At 29.3% G+C, this 19,008-nt stretch overlaps 1 protein-coding gene across 1 annotated transcript in view; it reads left to right on the forward strand.

Moving 5' to 3' along the window:
• Positions 1-7,865, forward strand: part of LOC126835863 (uncharacterized) — a 51,939-nt gene extending 44,074 nt beyond the window's left edge. The window contains exons 5-6 of the mRNA XM_050568709.1: positions 1,020-1,079; positions 7,432-7,865. Of these exons, the coding sequence (XP_050424666.1) occupies positions 1,020-1,079; positions 7,432-7,865 (494 nt within the window). The remainder of the gene's footprint in view (positions 1-1,019; positions 1,080-7,431) is intronic.
• The last annotated feature ends 11,143 nt before the right edge of the window (positions 7,866-19,008 follow it).

Genomic DNA, 19,008 nt, shown 5'->3' on the forward strand with positions numbered 1-19,008 from the left:
TGAAATTTGCACATTTTGTATAAAATTTTCTCAGCTTTCTGAAAAAAACTTAGAGGTATTCTCAAATTTTGGACAACACGAAAAAACCAACATTTTAGATTATAAACTCGGTTTTAATAACCTTCTTTTACTCAAAAAAAAAATCAAAATTTTTTCAGAAAAGTGAGATTATTTTACAAAAGAAACTGATTTGTATTAATTTGTTTTGATGCCCGAAGATACTATAAAAATGATAAAAAATAAAGGTAAACAAATAAATAAATAAAAACACAATTTGAGAACATTTTTTTCATCGTAACAGTCATGCTGGGTAAGTTTCAATAAGTCCCGCGGGTGGGTGTTCCAAAAGTTCGTTCGCATTTGGCCATATATTATATTGCGTGGTCGTTTTTAACCTATAATATGTATAAAAGTTAGAAAAAAAAGTCTAACAATAATTTAACAAAATGATAATGAACTCTAAAAAAATTTATGAGTTCTGGTGGTACCAGTGTGGATTATTGGTTTGCCCTGCGGTAGATTGGTAATTGAAATTATTGTAAGTGGGCTACCTCCTGTAGAGGCAATAATCATAATTTAGTAAAGGGCACTGCTTTTGAAATGACCTACGCCTTAACAGCGATGACGTGAATTCCGCTTATGGAAAGGTTATAGGTATACTATTTTTATGACCCCACCACGATGTCAAACCCTTTGGACAGCTGCGTGTTGTCTGAATAATATATTAATTGTTATTCTTTTTTTTTGCCATCTATCTTCCATTAGATAATCCAAAACATTTGTAGTGAATGTTTCGGACAAATAAAATAAATAACGCACAGTGTTTATTATTTTTATAACCTTTTTTATGAACTCACAATTTTGTTTTCTAACTTATTCTTATTTATTAATTCATAGAGCCATTACTGATTTGAATGGCATATTAGAATAGTCAACTTTATGCTTGCACCCAACACCCAAAACAAAATTTTGTCATCTGTCCAGTTAAAGCATCTAATGCAAGATATTTTTTTTTTCAGTGATTGTCACGGTTATTTTGTCAATTTTGGCAATTGTGCCTTTAGTCATGTTCGTTGTTGGTAAGTAAAAACAATTTTTATTTATTACGTATAACATTGATGTATTACAACTTCTTTACTGTGAAGTTATATAAGTAATAAAGTCCTAAAGTGCTTATAATTAAGTCACGATGATCCATTGGGATTACCGTTAGGGTACACGTTTAATTTTTAAGTATCCTGTTTTGCTTTTATTAATTATGTACCACTAAAGTGATCTTACCACTTTCAGCTATACAAATTCTTCAAAAAACAAGTTACCTCACCAATTCCAATATGGTCCGTCCCCACTATGCCTCCACCCTACTGTGCTGGTTTTTTGTTATTTTAATTTTTCATTATACAAAAAAAAAAATACTTCACAAAATATACCCTAGAGAATTAAAAATACACCACTGCACCAGTAAAAAAATGTTAATTATGTTAAAACGTTGTTATTTATGGACATCAGACCATTTTCATTGTATAATTTTATATAGAAAAAAATATGTAGCAACGGACATGCTTGAATTTTGGTTTGATAAAGAAATGTAATTTATTGAACTTCCATCACCGTTAAACATTTTCCTATTATGGTGATTCTTGCATTACTGATATTTTGGAAATAAACTGATGTACTTAGGCACGTTAACCATGTACACTGAACGTAGCACGTTTTACTAATGACTTCTCCTTTTTTCTCAATCATATTATGTTTAAAGTGTAATCAACATTCCTCGGCTTCTGCAACTTCATAATTCATCATACTTATATTTTGTTTAACGTGTTAAATTTAGCTGACATAATAATTTTTCTATTTAAAATGAGATTTATACGTAGTTAATTATAATGTATTATCGTTATTTCAACTAAATTCTGCTTACAGGGTAGTCTGAATATGATTTTCAACTTTAATAATTCCGTTAGCGTTTCATGAAATTGCTTTTTTTTTAAAAAAAAAAGCATATCAAGTGTGGTGCTACGATATTATGTATAATAAATTACCTCAAAGAAGATAAGCCATGTATTATAATATGCACCTACTACATACCACTATAGGTATCGTATAGTAATAAATATTAATTGTGCAAGCTATAGTATGTCTCATAATCATAATAAATTATCAAATTCAGTGGAATTTCAATGAATAACTAAGTTGGGTGACTCCGTAATGTATTGACTTTATATTGTATAGTTCTGACACAAGATTAATATTTCTGTAATTTTGCCAACTGATATTAAACTGTAGTAAATTTATAAATATAAAAACTTATTGTTCGATGCGAAGCCGAGAAAAGGTACTGTTTTTTAATGTGTGTTGTTTTTTTTTGTGTCTGAAACCACGATACCTCTTAAACCGCTGTACCGATTGATTTATGTAGTAAGTTTATGGATCAGATATCGCGCCTCAAAGATATTAATATAATAATAATAGATAGATAGTACATTATTAGATAATAAAGTACTTATAAATGATAACGCAGAAAATAGAAAATGTATTTCTTCCCCTTCAAAACAGAGAAAACACCCTCAAAATGTACACTTTTTTTAATTTAAAATTATGGTATGTCGCAGCTTTTGGAAAAATAATCACTTACTTCCAAACTGGTGGAGTCTTAGGGTGTAATACTATCTATACACATTAAAAACATTGCAAACACATAACAAATATTATGAACCCTTTACCCCAGAACGAGTAAAAAATTGCCTTTATTTCGTTTTACTGTAGGTGTAAGTTTTTGGATGTAACTTTAAATGTCAAAATATAAGACTTTATTTAGTACTAGTGTGCCCCATAATATCTACACTTTTCAAACATTTTGTAGTCGAAATTATAATTATTACTAAAAACCAAAAAAGCTAAAATCACGGTTACAAATACAGTAATCATTTTTATAAAATGTAATATTTGAACTCGTTGATACTTACTTATTGTGATTTTTTTTTTATGTCAGGTATACAGGAAATAGATTTTATGTATACCAGGTATATTTTTTTGGAACAATAGTATTTTTTTATTTTTCTTATTTTGTAGGTTTTTTAAAAATAATTTAAATTTTACCTCTTGACGGGTAATTTTTCCATCGTAAAATTTGACAGTAGATCTTTTTTAATACAGGGTGATCATTTTATCGTGAACCACTGAATATGTCATAAGGTTTAATAAGAAATTACATTTTTTTTCATAATGTTTTTATACAATGTGATCTCCATTTTTCACAATTTAGTTTTTTTAATAGCTATTTTTAAAACTTAAATCGTAATGTATATATTTAATTAACTTTTTTAATTGAGAATAATGTACTAAAAATTTTGACTGGTTGATAAATAGTTTTGAACAACTATTTTTAAAGTTATAAGAGTTTAAAAGTTAGGACGGGAGGGAAAGTGCGGTTGAACAATGCGCACTGATAAAAATATCTCTTCTTTCCACCCTTCCTCCCATCCTAAATTTTAAACTTTAAAACTAATTATCCAAAACTAGGTATCAACCAGTCAAAATTTTTATCACACTATTCTCAATTTAAAAAGTTAATGAAATGTATGCGTTACCATTTAAGTTGCAATGTAGCGAAAATCTATAGAAACTTTCAATATAACATAATTATATAAGAAGATTATCTATTTTAGTTTTGTTACGCTAATAGATTAACTAATATAACTATTGTCTGTTATTTTATATATAACTACATAGAACTATTATATAAAATATAAATCTACTAAAATTTAACTAAATTAACTATATATAAACTAGTTTTGCGTTTTGACTTTGACGTTGAAACCGAAGGTATTATTTAACAATGATGTGTAGGTATACCAATCAGGAGAATCCAGGACAAAAACTCTACTGGACTGTTTTTTGCATAGTGTGTATGTCTATACTGTATTCATGCGTAACGAAAATATATGCAATCGGTTATTTTAAGTAGGTCAAAAGTTTAGAAAGTCTTTTTACCTTCCTTCACGTCCTCACCTATATAAAACAAATCAGTAGAGCTCATTTTAAACAAAAAGTTTACTATTGACCGCCCATCATCTTGCAAAATGAAAAAAAAACAGAAAACAACTGATTTTAATTTAATTTATTTTTCTTATTCAATAACAACAGTTCTAACCAAATAATAGGTTGGGAAAATTGAAATATACATACTTAATGCTACCTATTGTTGATTAAATCTATCCTAGACACGATTTTATGACTTTAGGTCTGATAATAATTATTCTAATTATTAACTAATTATTAGACTTCAACTATAATATTTTTAAAACAAATTCAGTTAAGTTAGGTTAAGAAGATGATGTCTTTAGACATAGACCGTAAACTTAGTGCACTAAATAAAATCTGGCAATGAACATTATCAAACAATTTTATTAAGGTGTCGATTTAATATTTAATTTTTTTAATTGTTGAACGTAGCAATGGTCAAGAGTTGTACTTTTAAAGTGGTTTTATCATTATTAAAATTTATTATGCTTCCAAACCAGTGGTATTCATGATTTAACTCGATGTTCACTTATTATAATTGTTTTTACTTTTCACTGTGCTATATGATAAAAATTATATGCAGAAGAACAGAAATGCCTCTATAAAAAAAATAAGCTTTATCCTTGTAGAACAATTTTAGAACATAAGGTCCAAACATTTTTTAGTTTTCTCTGATATTGTATTTTTACTACCTACGCTTTATATGGAAATATTAAGATAATTTTATACCTTATTCAAATAATGTATTCATAATAGATTTACGTGTTTTTTAATTTATTTATAATGTTTAAATTTAGATTACGACAAAAGATTTTTACATTTTACGCCAATTTACTTTTTTTAGGATTTTATATAAAAAAAACAACCCGTCATCGGTTACTTTTTGCTAAGACTTGCTGAGAATGGCAGTTTTTTTTTTACTTTTGAGTACAGTTAGCAAGTTAAGCAATTTGTAATTATTTTGATCGTTTTACTGAAGTACTCAACTCTTTAATGGCTGCAGTTAAGATTCGAATTGAGTTTAATAGATTTGGGTTTTTCTCTATGCGAAGACCTATTTCTCTTTCAAATATTAATTTATTTAATGAGTACGTTTAAATAAATTATGACTAATATCGCATATGGAGTAAAAAAATGGATTGTAATAATATGCCGTTTTCTACAGAGTTTTCCGTTTGTACTAAACTATAAAAAGTGACTAATTACCGGTTTACTAGCACTTTTTTAGATGATGCAAGTTTAATAAAACCACAAATGGCAACGTTCTTGAAAAATTGCCTATGTTATAGCCCCATTCTATACGTCAGACATTAAACCCTAAGACTTCACGTAAAAAAAAGCGAAATAAAGAAAAAAAATTACAGTTTACTTAAAGCCTAACGGCTAAAACGTATTATAAAACATGGAGCATGATGTAGCCTGCTGGCTCCTATGAATTGTGATTACATCTTACCTATAATCTCCTTGTGATTTATGATGATGGTATAGTATTAATTATATGTTCTGGTCAAATAAACAATAAATAATAAATTTGTTTTCTTCATGTTGTACAATACACCAATGGTTTTTTTCCCCATTCAACACAATTGTACGCTACATCAAAATCTTAAATTACAACTGATTTAATTGTAAAACATAATAACAATGGGTAGGAATTTTTGATAACCGTTCGGTATTTAAAGCGAGTTGGTAAAATCAATTTTAGCAAACACAAATAAATTACTGCGAACATTGTTTGCGTACATGCTTGCACACAAGTTCGCCTAAACCGGGCAACATTTCATTGAACATGTGCGCGCACATAGTTTTCTACCCTGGACCCGGTTTAATATGTATATTTTTAAACATAATAAATTTATGTATTTACGAATTCCATATAAAGTACCTATATTAAATAAAAATTCAGAAGAGACAGATGAACCTCACCTCCAAAACAGCCACCGTTTCCCCTTCAAAGTTGAAAAATGGACATGTATTTTTTTCAATTTAAAAAATATGTGGTATGCCATAAAATGACGAATTCCTTCCAAATAGAAACAGCATATTATTTTGGTGTAGATGAAGGGGGGGGGGGGTGAGAATATAGATGTAGAATATAACTCAGCTTTATAATGATAAAACAGTCTAAACGAGTTATAGGTTGTGATGGTGTGTAAAGGGGTTATAATAGGCCAGTTTCTGAATGAAGCATAAAACATCATTATCAAATATACTCACTTGGGAGTTACGTGGATGATAGAAAGGAGAGAACTCAGCAAAAAAAATAAGGTTTAGATCCCCCTCCCCCAAAAAAAGTCAGCCGATCAAAGTCGTGGTATCTACATTGCGGCCAAGCCTGTTTTATGCCTCACTCAGAAAGGTCATGTTTCATTCATAAACTGGCCAAGTGTTAAACAATACAAAAAAAGAGCAGTGTTGCTCATGAAAGTAGTAGTGAAATTAGGTTATGAACTAAAGAAATAGCAGGCAAGGCCACAATGTCATGTGTATAAAGTCACGTTGTATGTTAAAATCACCCTAAATGTTCATAATTATTCATAAAATACTGCATCAAAACGCCGGTATATAATAGAAAAAAGAAAATACGGATGTTCCATAATTGCATGATAGCTTAGACGAAAGATAGTTATCATTTATATTTTACATTTACACTGTCAGCTTTATACCTCTCGTTGGTGACTTCTGGGTAACGCTAATTGTCTGATGTTAAGTGGTAATTATTATGTGGCCGCAACTCATACGTCTCTCTTATAAACCCACGCCGCAACTCCCGCTTGATTTAGGGATTGGGCGGCAACTCATCAACACAGGTGTCGTTAGGCAAAAAGAAAGGGGATAGAGATACTCTATGCTCTGGGTGTATATACACTGGTTGAACACTGGTACTTGTTAGAGCACTAGAGTATAACGGATTGCTGTCCGGGTTCTTTGCGGATGTCGAAGAGCCGTTGTTTACACTGGATTAAAAAGAATTAGAGATTGAGAAAGGATAGGTACAAGATGCGAACGAATCGCAAAACACGAATACCTAAGGAAATGTAAGCATACACTGTGCGAACGAATCGCAAGACAAGTGCACGAGGAAAGAGGATAGACTACTAGGTGTTAAATGAACGAACTCTCGAACTTAAACCTTGTAGACGGACAGCGACAACCGAGTACTCTTGACTAATGACATGTGGTTACGGTTAAGTCGACTGACGAAATATCATTGAATTTAACTGTCTTTTATATTGTTTTACATTTTGCAACTAAGCATTAAGTTAATTTAATTGTTTAGTAATCAGTCTCGAGTCGTCGGAAACACTGCCCATGTTTATTTTTATAAATTTACCTATATTGATGACGTGGTCATCATATAACACAGGGTAATGATGATATTATGTTGTTTGTTTGTTTGTTTCGCAGGTGTTCAGTTTGTGCGTGACTGTCCCCGTGAACCGCACATACCAATCTACATGATCGTGGGCGGCATATTCGGACTGATCAAAATGATTTGGCTGTTGTTCCGGCAGGTCAAGTCTTTGCGGTACGACCGGCGCCGGCGTCCCGATCTCGGGTCCGGCGAGGACGTGGTCTCGTCCATGGGGTCCCGCATAGCGTCGGTCGCGCTGTCCGCGTTCCTGGCCGGGTGGTTCGCCCTGGGCAACTACTGGATACTGTCCGTGTACTGGCCCGACTCGGAACCGTCTTCGCTGTACGAGCCCAACGGCTGGTGCAACCGGACGCTGTACGTTACCAGTCTGGTGCACCTGGGCCTGGCGTACGCGTCCGGCGCCGCCGTGCTGGTCGCCGTCGTGGCCGTGCTCGTGTTTCAGCAGTGCGCGCTCCGTTTCAAATAGCATACGGTGGCCGGGTGTCCGTGTGCCGCCGCCGCCGCCGCCGGACGCCGCAGGCGGATGACCATCACCGGTATGCTGCCGTACAGCGCCATACACATCAGCGTCACGCATCCCGAAGACGGCGACGTGGACCTGTGATTTGCCAAAATCTCCAACATTACTGTTATTTCTGCCAAACATTACAAAAACCACTACTATACATTTCACATAGCGCGCGTTGCACATACATATAGAATAATGTAATGTCCAAAATAATGATAATAATTCATTTTTTTAATTATCTACATCGTTAGTCGTTACCTATAACAATAATATTATATCAACGGCGGTATTTTCAGTAACGCGTGTTAATTCTATTATACGCGTTTAACGATGATAATTAACTACTATAGCTAATTACTACTCATTATCCGTTTACATTAAGTATATAATTACATATTATTATTATTATTATTACCAAATTCAATTATAAATTGTACGGTTTACAGTAAACATTTGGATTGATCGTTGTTCCGGTAAGCGGTAACGACAACGCGCCAAACAATACTGAAAAGGAGGTACGACCAACAATATAATATTAATATTGTGGTTTTCGAACGAGTGTGTCCGAGGAATCGATTTTGAAGGACGATACGAACTCTGTATATTATATTTATAAGGGACAATTATGTATTATCAAAAGTGGCCAATGTATCTGACTTCACGACCGCGTGTAAGTATTCGTGAAAATTATATATTACTCTATTACATTTAGAAATAATTATAGAAAAATATATTATAATATTACCAATAGCAAAAAACCATACAAACATTACCCTAACGAAATTTTTCAGTGTCAACCCTAATTTATGTTACATTACTGGTCCTAGGGGGCAAATGTAATGTAATTATTTTCTATGAAGAAACAATTCTCAACATTTGTTATTTTCTGTTAAACTTGGTATTACACCTATATTATTACTTATTCATACAAACGCTTTCAATAAAAATTTAAAACCGTTAATTATTTCAATTCTACTTGCAGTTTGTCTGATGCGTTTAAGATTATATACTATTAGGCATGCCTATTATTTTGTTGACATTTTTTCCCACTCGTTTCCTTTTTTTTTTTAATCGTCTTTTAATTACACATCTAATATAATATTGGAAAGAACTATAAAATAATATTTTTATTTCACTCAGCCATTAACTTTTCTACCGTTAAATTTTATTGGATATTAATTTCTTTTCTCATCATTGTCAAATGTGGACCAATGAACACTATACAGTTTTTATTCAGGGAGATAAAACAATCGTAGCTTATTATCACAAATCACATTAATTGTTACATGGTCAAAGACTTAATTAAAATACTAAGTGTAAATAAAAAACATTTTCAAATTATTTATAGTTATCGAAAACATATATATATATATATACAGAGTGATCCAACTAACGTAAGACACTATTTTTTAATAAAGTAATAACAAATGAACAAATAAATGAAAGTTCAAAATTTAAACGCTAACATATTTTTAGTTAGAAAATGTAATTAGTAAAATATGTACCTAAAATTTTAGGAAAAAAAAATTCTCAAAATATTCATATTTTTAGAGACAATAGTGTCTTACGTTAGTTGGATCACCATGTGTATATATATATATATATGTAAGTCTAATATAGAATAAAATATGAATGTTTATGAGACCAATATATTAAATTACTGAGGAAACACCACTCTACAATGTCACAGGGAAGCACGAAACTAGTAGGAGACATATAATATTTTGTAAATTTGTTATAAAAGAATATTAATGTTTAATTTAACCAAGAAGGTAATTGAATTTAAAAGAAATATGACCCACATTTAAGCTTGAAGGAGGGCCAAATTATAACTTTACAACACTATATATAAAAAAATCCAGTAATGTCATAAAAACGAGTAAAACATCAACCATATGAAATGAATCATAATCCTTTCCTAAAATGTGATAATAAATATTTACTTATGTACATATAAATCATGCAAAAATAATATTAAAATAAAGTCTTTTATAAAACAAAAAAAATAATATTCTTTTCATAGTAATAGCTTACATAGTTAGTGTAATGAATTTTAATAGTATTATGTGTGGATTGTATATTAGACTTATGCATTCTTTTTTTTGCTAATTTAAAAACATGAATTACATAAGAGAATAAACTGTTTGTTGTAAGTTATGTAGAATAATTTAAGAAATCAAAAAAAAAAAAAATTATACGATATTATTAATGAGAAAAGTTATACTAAGTCAAAAACAAATTATTCGTACATTAGTTTGAAGCGAATGACAGATTATCACTATAAAACATAATGCCAGATAGGAAAATATTTCAGAAAACGTTGAATTATTATAAATCTGATGGTCAAGGGATAACCGAATGAGTAGTAAGCACATTTTATTTAGGACGGAAAGTAATGCGTAGACAAGAATAATACTACACTCCACCCTTCGTCCACCCCTAAACTTTAAACTTCAAATGAAAAGTTGAAATGTTTACAAAAAGTAAAACTACAAAATTGTAATTATTTTCCAAAACAAATGAGGATCTTATGTTAAATGGATCGCCCTGTGTACACAGACTATTTTTCCTGGAATTCGCGCAAATATTATTGTAAATTTGTTTTACTTTAATTATATATGACGCAGTAATTTTCTTATGCCCGCCTTTCTTATACTTTGATACTGTCATTGAGCGAAATGCGACAACAATCTCATTTATTTGCCAAATGTCGGCACCAAAGTTTGCAATTAAGTTCAACATTTCTTCGACGGTGTTGGCGGTGAGCACTAATAATGAATTATTGTCCAACTCGAAGCAATGGGAAATCCCACCTTTATCGTGCCAAAGCGATTTCAGCGTTTCCGACGATTCGTTTCAATTTTGGTTGAGACTTTAATGTTTTTATTTTGTAATTTCTGATGTGTATAATATACTGTATATATACTTATACATACATGTTTATCAGAATTTCATGGCACACCTGATATTTTGATGATGTTCTAAAATTCTTGAAAAAATAACCTATTTGAACCTTTTATGATTTTTATAAAAAAAAAAATTAATTAACATAATCAAATATTTATGTAACTATATTATATTAATTACGAATATGTCTAATTAATAAACAGAACTAAAAACATCAAATTGATTTACGAAGACATTTGTACTTGAAACTAGTTATTATAGACAAGACACTCATAAATATTGACACGAATTTAACAGAGAAGTCATTCAATTATTAGTTTTATCAAGGTGAATATAACTAACATATTTAATCACATATCTTAACATAAATACCTAAAAATTGCATACCTATAGAAGTCATTTGTCATAATATTATTATAAGAATAATATTTTTATAATTCAATATTTCATTTTTCTTTCAGTGTACCTATTTAATTGGTCATCATAATAATTATAATTTTACATGTGTATCAAGTTGCTGTAATTCCAGGGACCAATATCGTAGAGACCCAACCATGTCGAATTAGGTCATTATGTCGGACAAGTTGTATAGATAAACAATTGTACTTTGTATGTATTTTGTCAAGATAACATACAAATATCGTACATATGTGTGTGAATTGATATTAAGTATATAGCCTATACACATATATTAATAAATAATAATATTATAATGTAGAATGTTTCTCTCACAACACACAATACTTGACTAATAGTACTTAGTTACACTAAAACTCTATACTAAGCAGTCTCACCTGAAACCATAGGTCACAAGACTTGCATCGATTTAAGGATTTATTCATATCTATATTACAAATAATTTTTTTTGTTTATCATATTAATGAAATCAGGCAGTTTGATTCACTCTATCCACAAAATATATCAAATATTTATCCATCACAATTTTTTTTCACTTACTCCTCACACCTTCATTCCTTTCTTAACACTTCTTTTTCTGTTTACTTCTACCACTAACCTTTTACATTATAATTCCATTTATCCTTTTTATTATGTATCATATCTGAGCCCTGTAATTTAAAAACGTTTAATGTATCATTTGCATGGGCATATAGCTAGAAGACAGGCTTTGGACGTTTATACCTTTTTAAACCCCATACAAGCTCTCAAAAAATGTCAGCAACCAAACTGGCGTAACCTACATGCAAGGTTTTTTAATCAATAAAATACGTTGGAAAAGTTTGAACCTCCTTCTAACTACAAACTCATGTAGATTTATCACAAATTTATACTTTTCACCCAAATTCATTAATGGTGAAAATTTCAATCTTTTAAAATATTAGTTTAAAATATAAAATCCCTGAAATTAAATATTATTATAATAAGCTATTCAAATATATTTAGTAAAAATGTTTATATATATATGAAAATAATTAGATTACATAATGGATAAGGTGTTCACGTCATAATTATAATTATTGGTATCTTTATAAATTGTCAGTTGTTCAATAGTGATTATATTGAATTCCATTTTTATATTACTAAAGTAACTCCTACAATTATTATCAATAAAATGAAATAAGAAGAATTATTTCATAGGATTGTTGGACTAAATAATTTGTATAAAATTATGCAATTACAATGACTCGTGACATAATTTAAATCTCATGAGTTCTAAATTCACAGGTAAAGTCAGCTAACTAATGTGAACTTATGCTTGATTTTATTGTTTGACTTTACGTTCTCGGTAAAGTCCTGTGATTTAGATAAGAGTAGGTATCAAGTAAATCAATTGTCCAATTGTACTCTTTGAGCACGTTTTCTTAACAATATGTTTTATGCACAACATTATTTAAACATATTAAGTCAAACTTCACTGAATCTCAATGCAAACGAAATCTTATAAACTTAGCTTGTGTCTCTCAGATTAATTTTTAGCAACTACCTTGGCATATCATACACATTGACAATGTTGTATATTTTACACTTGTTGTAATAATGTACATAGGTACATACAAATTGTAAAATTCTACAATGTACAATTGCCAATTACTTATATCTATAATATATAACAATGTCCCTTATAATACCTGTAGTATTATTTGTGTAGTCAATAAAATAAATATGTAAATATTATTTTTAATTAAATTATACGGTTATTATTTACCAATCTACCTATCAAAGTTATTATTTTCAAAGGGTTCATACAGAATAATGTAAAACACCAATCGAATAATAATGTTGAATTATAAAACTAATTATTTATCCTATATTGTAATTGTAAAGTTTATAAACATTAATAACAACAACTATAATATTATAATTATATATAAAATATAATGTTTGTCTGTCTATAGATAAAGTATTCTGATAGTTATAGTATTATTAAATATGTTTGTAAGTATACAAATTAAATATCATGTAATATTACTAAATTATATATTATGTCTTCATGATGGGTTAATTTTTTTAGTTATTAATTATCTATTTCAATACTATTAATGAGAATTTATAACTGAATAAACCACCATAATATAGTAATGATATAATTTATTTCTATTTAGGAAATGTGAAACTAAAATATCTATTTTAAGTAAAAAAAAAGCATATAATAAAATATTATGTTATAGAATATTATTATAATATATATATTTAAATATCATTATATCAAACGTTTAAATAGCTGTATGTTTAACTATATGTTAAATTAATAAAGTATTGTTTTGTTTTTTATTGTACACATTGTTATTTTATTACTATTCCTAATTAATGTCCTAACTACAATTGCATGTTTATGAGATCAACTCGGAAGGTATGTGAGACTTTAGTTGATATACTATGAGTATATCAGTATAATAGGTGATTGAGTATAGATTTGTACATAAATTTACCTGCCACATATTAGGGAACCTCAGTAAGACCACGGAAAAAGTTTGTTGGAGCTTTAATACCGATATCTTTAAAAAAAATCATAAGCGAATCATAACTTACCAATAAAAAAAAAATGGGTAATGTTGGCTTAAAGCTCAATGTTTGAAACAAACAATTTTTTTTATATTGGCTATCTCCGAAAATAAAGTGTATTAGTACGTTAAAATAAATATTTCTTAAACAAATACAAAATGGTTACAATGAGTTTGTATTTTGTAAACAGACGACAATGGACGTTATTGGTTTTCAATAAGCTTAAAGCAGACGTGCGTTAATATATTTACTGGCTTTAGCTGAACACTGAACAGCTGTCCCTGCCCTGAAAGGATAATGAAATACAAGCATACCTACATACATTTTGATATCTGTTCAATAATGCATTAATGTGAAAATGGCAATTTACATTACTATCCTAAACAACAGTAAATATGTCAATAAAGTTAATGCCTACTGTAGTCAAACTCAAGTTAAACCTATAGAAGAGGTTGTGATTTTAGGTTGTTTATAAAAATGCGTAAAATAAAATCTTTAATTTAACTAAAAAAACCTGGCTGTAAAAAAACCAAAAATAAAAAAGTTGTTTCTTTAAAATATTTAAATCGAATGTTGCAGTTGTCAGTTGCTCTAAATTGTATCTTACGGTTAAAATATTAAAATAAGCAAGAGAGAAATTTCTAAAAAGAACAAGGACCAACGAAGACACCCAAAGACTGCAACATTCAATTTCTTCGATATTTTTTAAACCTCAGAATCGATTTCTTCGTGTTGCAACTCTATAGATCAGAAATTGTAACTGTAAGGTACTTTATTGGACCAAAAATTAAAAAAAAATAATTTCTTTCCTTTCAAAATCGAAAAAAACACCCAAAAAATTTACATATTTATCAACTTAAGATTACGGCGCCCCATAACTTTTTTTTAAAAATAATGGAATTTATTTCAAATTTGATTGGAATATTCTTTAAACACAGAACTACCAATAAACGTTTAAAAAACAAAAAAATATTATAACCCCCCTGTGAGGAATAGAATTGTTTGTTATTTATTTTTTTCAAGCAAAGTCTTAGGGATTAAGTTCTGAAAATTTTACCGATGAAGATGGGGCTATAACATACACAATTTTTTTAAAAATCTGTAGCCAAACTTATTTTTTTATCAAGGAAAACCCCCCAAAAAGAGGAAGATTACACTTTGACCGTAGTCAATTTCTAGGTTGCTAGTGTAAGTGAATTAACAGTCTACAGGTAATGAAAATGTTTTAATTATACTGTTAATTATGATGATATGTATTAAATAGATAACAATGGTAGTACATTTTTATAAACAGACGATCAATGATAATCGTATCAACCCTAGTACTAAAATTAATTTTTAAGCACGTAATTGTCTTTAGGTACAGTTATAATAACTGTACTATCAACCATGCCTCAACATAGCATTACAGACAAAAAAACAACAACTTTAAACCCCTGGCTTTGTGTTTTCACGCCGCCGTAGCTGTGCCAAGTTATCTGGCAACGACTGTACAGTGCTTTTATTAATATTTGTATTTTTATCAGTGAACACTGGACCTGCCTTTTTTACTATTACTGCTACTACTCGCTTCCGTAAAATGCTTTCTTAATATTGTGCTGGTTTGAAGTTTGTACTATATTGATTTGAACCTACTATCCGCATATTCGCATCGAAGCGTTTATTTAATAGTCATTTTATCATTTTTAGCTAGAACATTTTTTTTAGACCTGTGACCTTCCCGTCCCCACTATGTCCTGACCCAACCATACTAGTGGTTTTTGTTATCTTCGATAGTTACAAAATGTTATAATTCATTTTTTATTTTCACAATGCTTTTAACGATATATTTTATAATGTCTACCATCTACAGATTCGCTAGCGCTTATTTAAAAATGGTTTTATCGCATCAGTTATAATTATTCTTGAAAACCTGAGATACCCCCCCATCCTCAATAATATGATCCGTTTCCACTCCGGTGGCTTTTTTTCATATAAAACGTTTAGTCAAATAATTGTTTTACTTTTTATGTAACTACACCTTTAATCTATAATATGTAATAAGTGTTATTTATTATTATTTTCGTAACAAAATATGGTATATTAAAGAATATCGTATTTTCCGGATCCATAACTTATAATAAAGAAGGTAATACAATTAGTAATAAGGAAATATAGCACTCCACACTTCCATTAATTGGAAATAACTACTCTTTATATCACGTAAAATATACTTAAAAATAAAGTTACGCCTTACTGTAATCGTCAAAGACCACGTCTTGTCCTCGTCGAGTTCGATTCAAATTGTCATAAATTATGGTAAAGTAAATATCATATGTTTCATGAAAAAATGCTCTTTATAATAATTTTCTAAATATTTATTTGAAAATAAATACAAATACAAATACAATGTATTATTAATGAACACCCAAGTGATAAATAGGACAAAAAAACGCAGAAGTTAAACTACAAAGTTAGCACAGTCTTAAAGTGTACATAAAATAAGAAAAAAAGATAAGTAAATATACACATTAACCATTACACATAAGCTCCTAGATCAGCTACCTTTCACAACTACGAATGGACTACTCTGGTTTTAGTACTCAGTCACAGCTCACCTCTCCCTCCAATTCAGTAATATTAAAAATATAATAAGAGTGAGAGCTAAACTAAAAAAAAATATATATATATATAATAATTATTATTATACAGGGTGATACATTAGAGATAAGGCATTCATTTTCTCATAAAATAATTGCAATTACTTTGTTTATAATTTACAAATACTTTAGTTGATGTTATTGTACAATATTGAAATATAGTGTCTTATCCTTAATGAATCACGCTGTATGTTTATAGTAACACGATATTTTTTTTAAATAATACACAAATACGTGCATTTTTATCATGTACACATTATTATTTTGCTATCCGGATAAAAAAATGAGTAAATATTTAATTTTAACTTGTAGAGGTCACAAATATATATTACAGCTGGAAGACCTTAAAAATCAATTTAAAATAGTTCTTGCTTGACTATCCGTAATATATTATTTTTATTATAACAATAATAATATTATCTCTACTTATAACTTCTTTTGTTGTTGGAACTGTTTTCGGTGAAACGTTTTACATTAAGCAATGCGCATTATTAGAAAACTTTATCATTACGTGATACCATTATTAAAAACTCCCACTGTTATAAATGTTATCTATTGTCATAACTTCAAGTCGAGATGGAAATTAAAATTTTAAATATAACGAGAGTTTTTTTTGTATATTTTTATTTTTTAAATCAAGACGTTTATTTAAATGTACATCTTGAGATGCAAGTTTATCCTTAGTTATTATTGCTTAAGTCGTTTATTTTATTGCCGCAGCTCCATTTAGGTTTCGCCTTTTCATATCTAAACGACTCAATGTTATAATAATATTTCTGGTATATGTATAAAGAAGTTTCACTTTTGTATAGAGTGCGCTAGAGTATTGTATTTAAATGCAATTTAATTTATAATTAAATGTACTTAGACATTTTTTTTCTTAGAAAATGCAGAGGTAACGGTAATACCGGAAATTTCATAATATTATGGTGAAGGTCACATAATATACCACAGTGTTCGGTATAAGGAAATCGTCTTGAGGTATACACATTTATCACATTTTGTTCATGTTAATCATTTTTTTTCGTCCTACAGTTAATTCGTGTTATAGCGGCCAACGATTTACAGAAAAGATTTTTTTTTTTTTTTTGATACTTGACTACAACGAGTAGTTAGTGACAGGTTGCCAGAACGAAATTTACTGTTATTTAAGCTATTCTGTATAAAGCCAAGAAGATATTGATTTTTTCATTAGCTTGGTAGAAGAAACGACAATTCATTAAAAGCTTCATCTTTGCTCCGCATCTATACTTTTTGTTGAGAACGATATCGGGCAAGTTAACGAATAATACAAACTTCAAATGTGAAAATACTAATATAACAGTTGTAAATTAATTTATTCTATACCACTAATGAGTCTTTGACCACGTATGTTTTTTTAAAATAATTTAAATAAATAATATTTATGAGTTACTTATTATGGCTAGGCTTCCAGCAATAACTTTAATTAACGTATTTCATTCTTTATTCGTTTATTTTTTTTTTCGTTTGCTTTAAAAAATAATTTAATTTTATACCCAACAGTCGTAAACCGGAAGCAGACATATTTCACGGCATAGCCGTTTGGCGTATAATCCATTTTTTATTTAAATAAATAATATAATAACAATCTCCGCTTAATAGCTTAATTTATTACATTTGACGTTTGTTCTAATATTTATTAGTGCTACAATAATCCTATTTTAACTCGACTATATTCACAAAAGATTGTATAATGATAAATTAGTATTCATTAAAAATCAATGAAGTATGAACATTTATTAAAAGAGTTATTTAATAAATATTGATTAAAGTGTTTTTTTTTATTAAGAGTTGAAACGCAATGGTCCATAATAAACGCATTTTTGATGAGCAAAAAAACCTATAACCAGCCATCTCAAAACAAGATTTTGGAAGATGAACGATCCTTTGTTGTAGTGTGCAATAGTTACAAAATGTGATTTATTGTTTATGTCCCATAGAAAGTCCCTTGAGTAATGCATAAGTTAAACTTCAAGGTATCATATGTAAGTTCATATAAAGCATAACAAATCAGAAGGAATAGTCTCACTGTTTTTTAACAAGCACAGTTCACAATTTTGTTAACAATAAAATGGCGTAATTATTTTAACTCTTTCTGAGTTCAAAAATTCGTTTTTTTTTCATTAAAATTAATAGACGCGTATTGTAATTTTTAGGTTTTTTTTTGTTCATATATTTTCTTACTTGTTTAGTTATTAATTAGTTTTTTAATAATATGTTATGGCTATTATCGTTTTATCAACTTTTGATGCGACGTGTCCCCGATTTAGGATAAGAAGGTATCTAAGGTTATTAATGCACGCAGTGGCCGGTTTGGTTCTCGGTCACTGTCAAGTTTCTTTAGGCAGGCCATTGTCTTGAGAAGCAATCCACTACCCCTCTTCGAATAAATCCCAATTTTTTTTTTACTTACGTTAGGTTGGCTTTCAGCTGTCATCTCGACCCGGCAAACCAATAATCCGTTAAAGTCGGCCTGATAGAAAATTCTATACTGTTAACCTTATGAACACTGTTTTGTCAAATAATAATTAATGTAAAATTTAAGTTATTAATTTAACACTGTGGTATGATTT

Source organism: Adelges cooleyi, unplaced genomic scaffold (genome assembly GCF_023614345.1).
Source record: "Adelges cooleyi isolate 19-005CV unplaced genomic scaffold, UGA_ACOO_1.1 ACOO_flye_CR_arks_rails_tigmint_CR_PRNA_23, whole genome shotgun sequence".
NCBI lineage: Eukaryota > Metazoa > Arthropoda > Insecta > Hemiptera > Adelgidae > Adelges > Adelges cooleyi.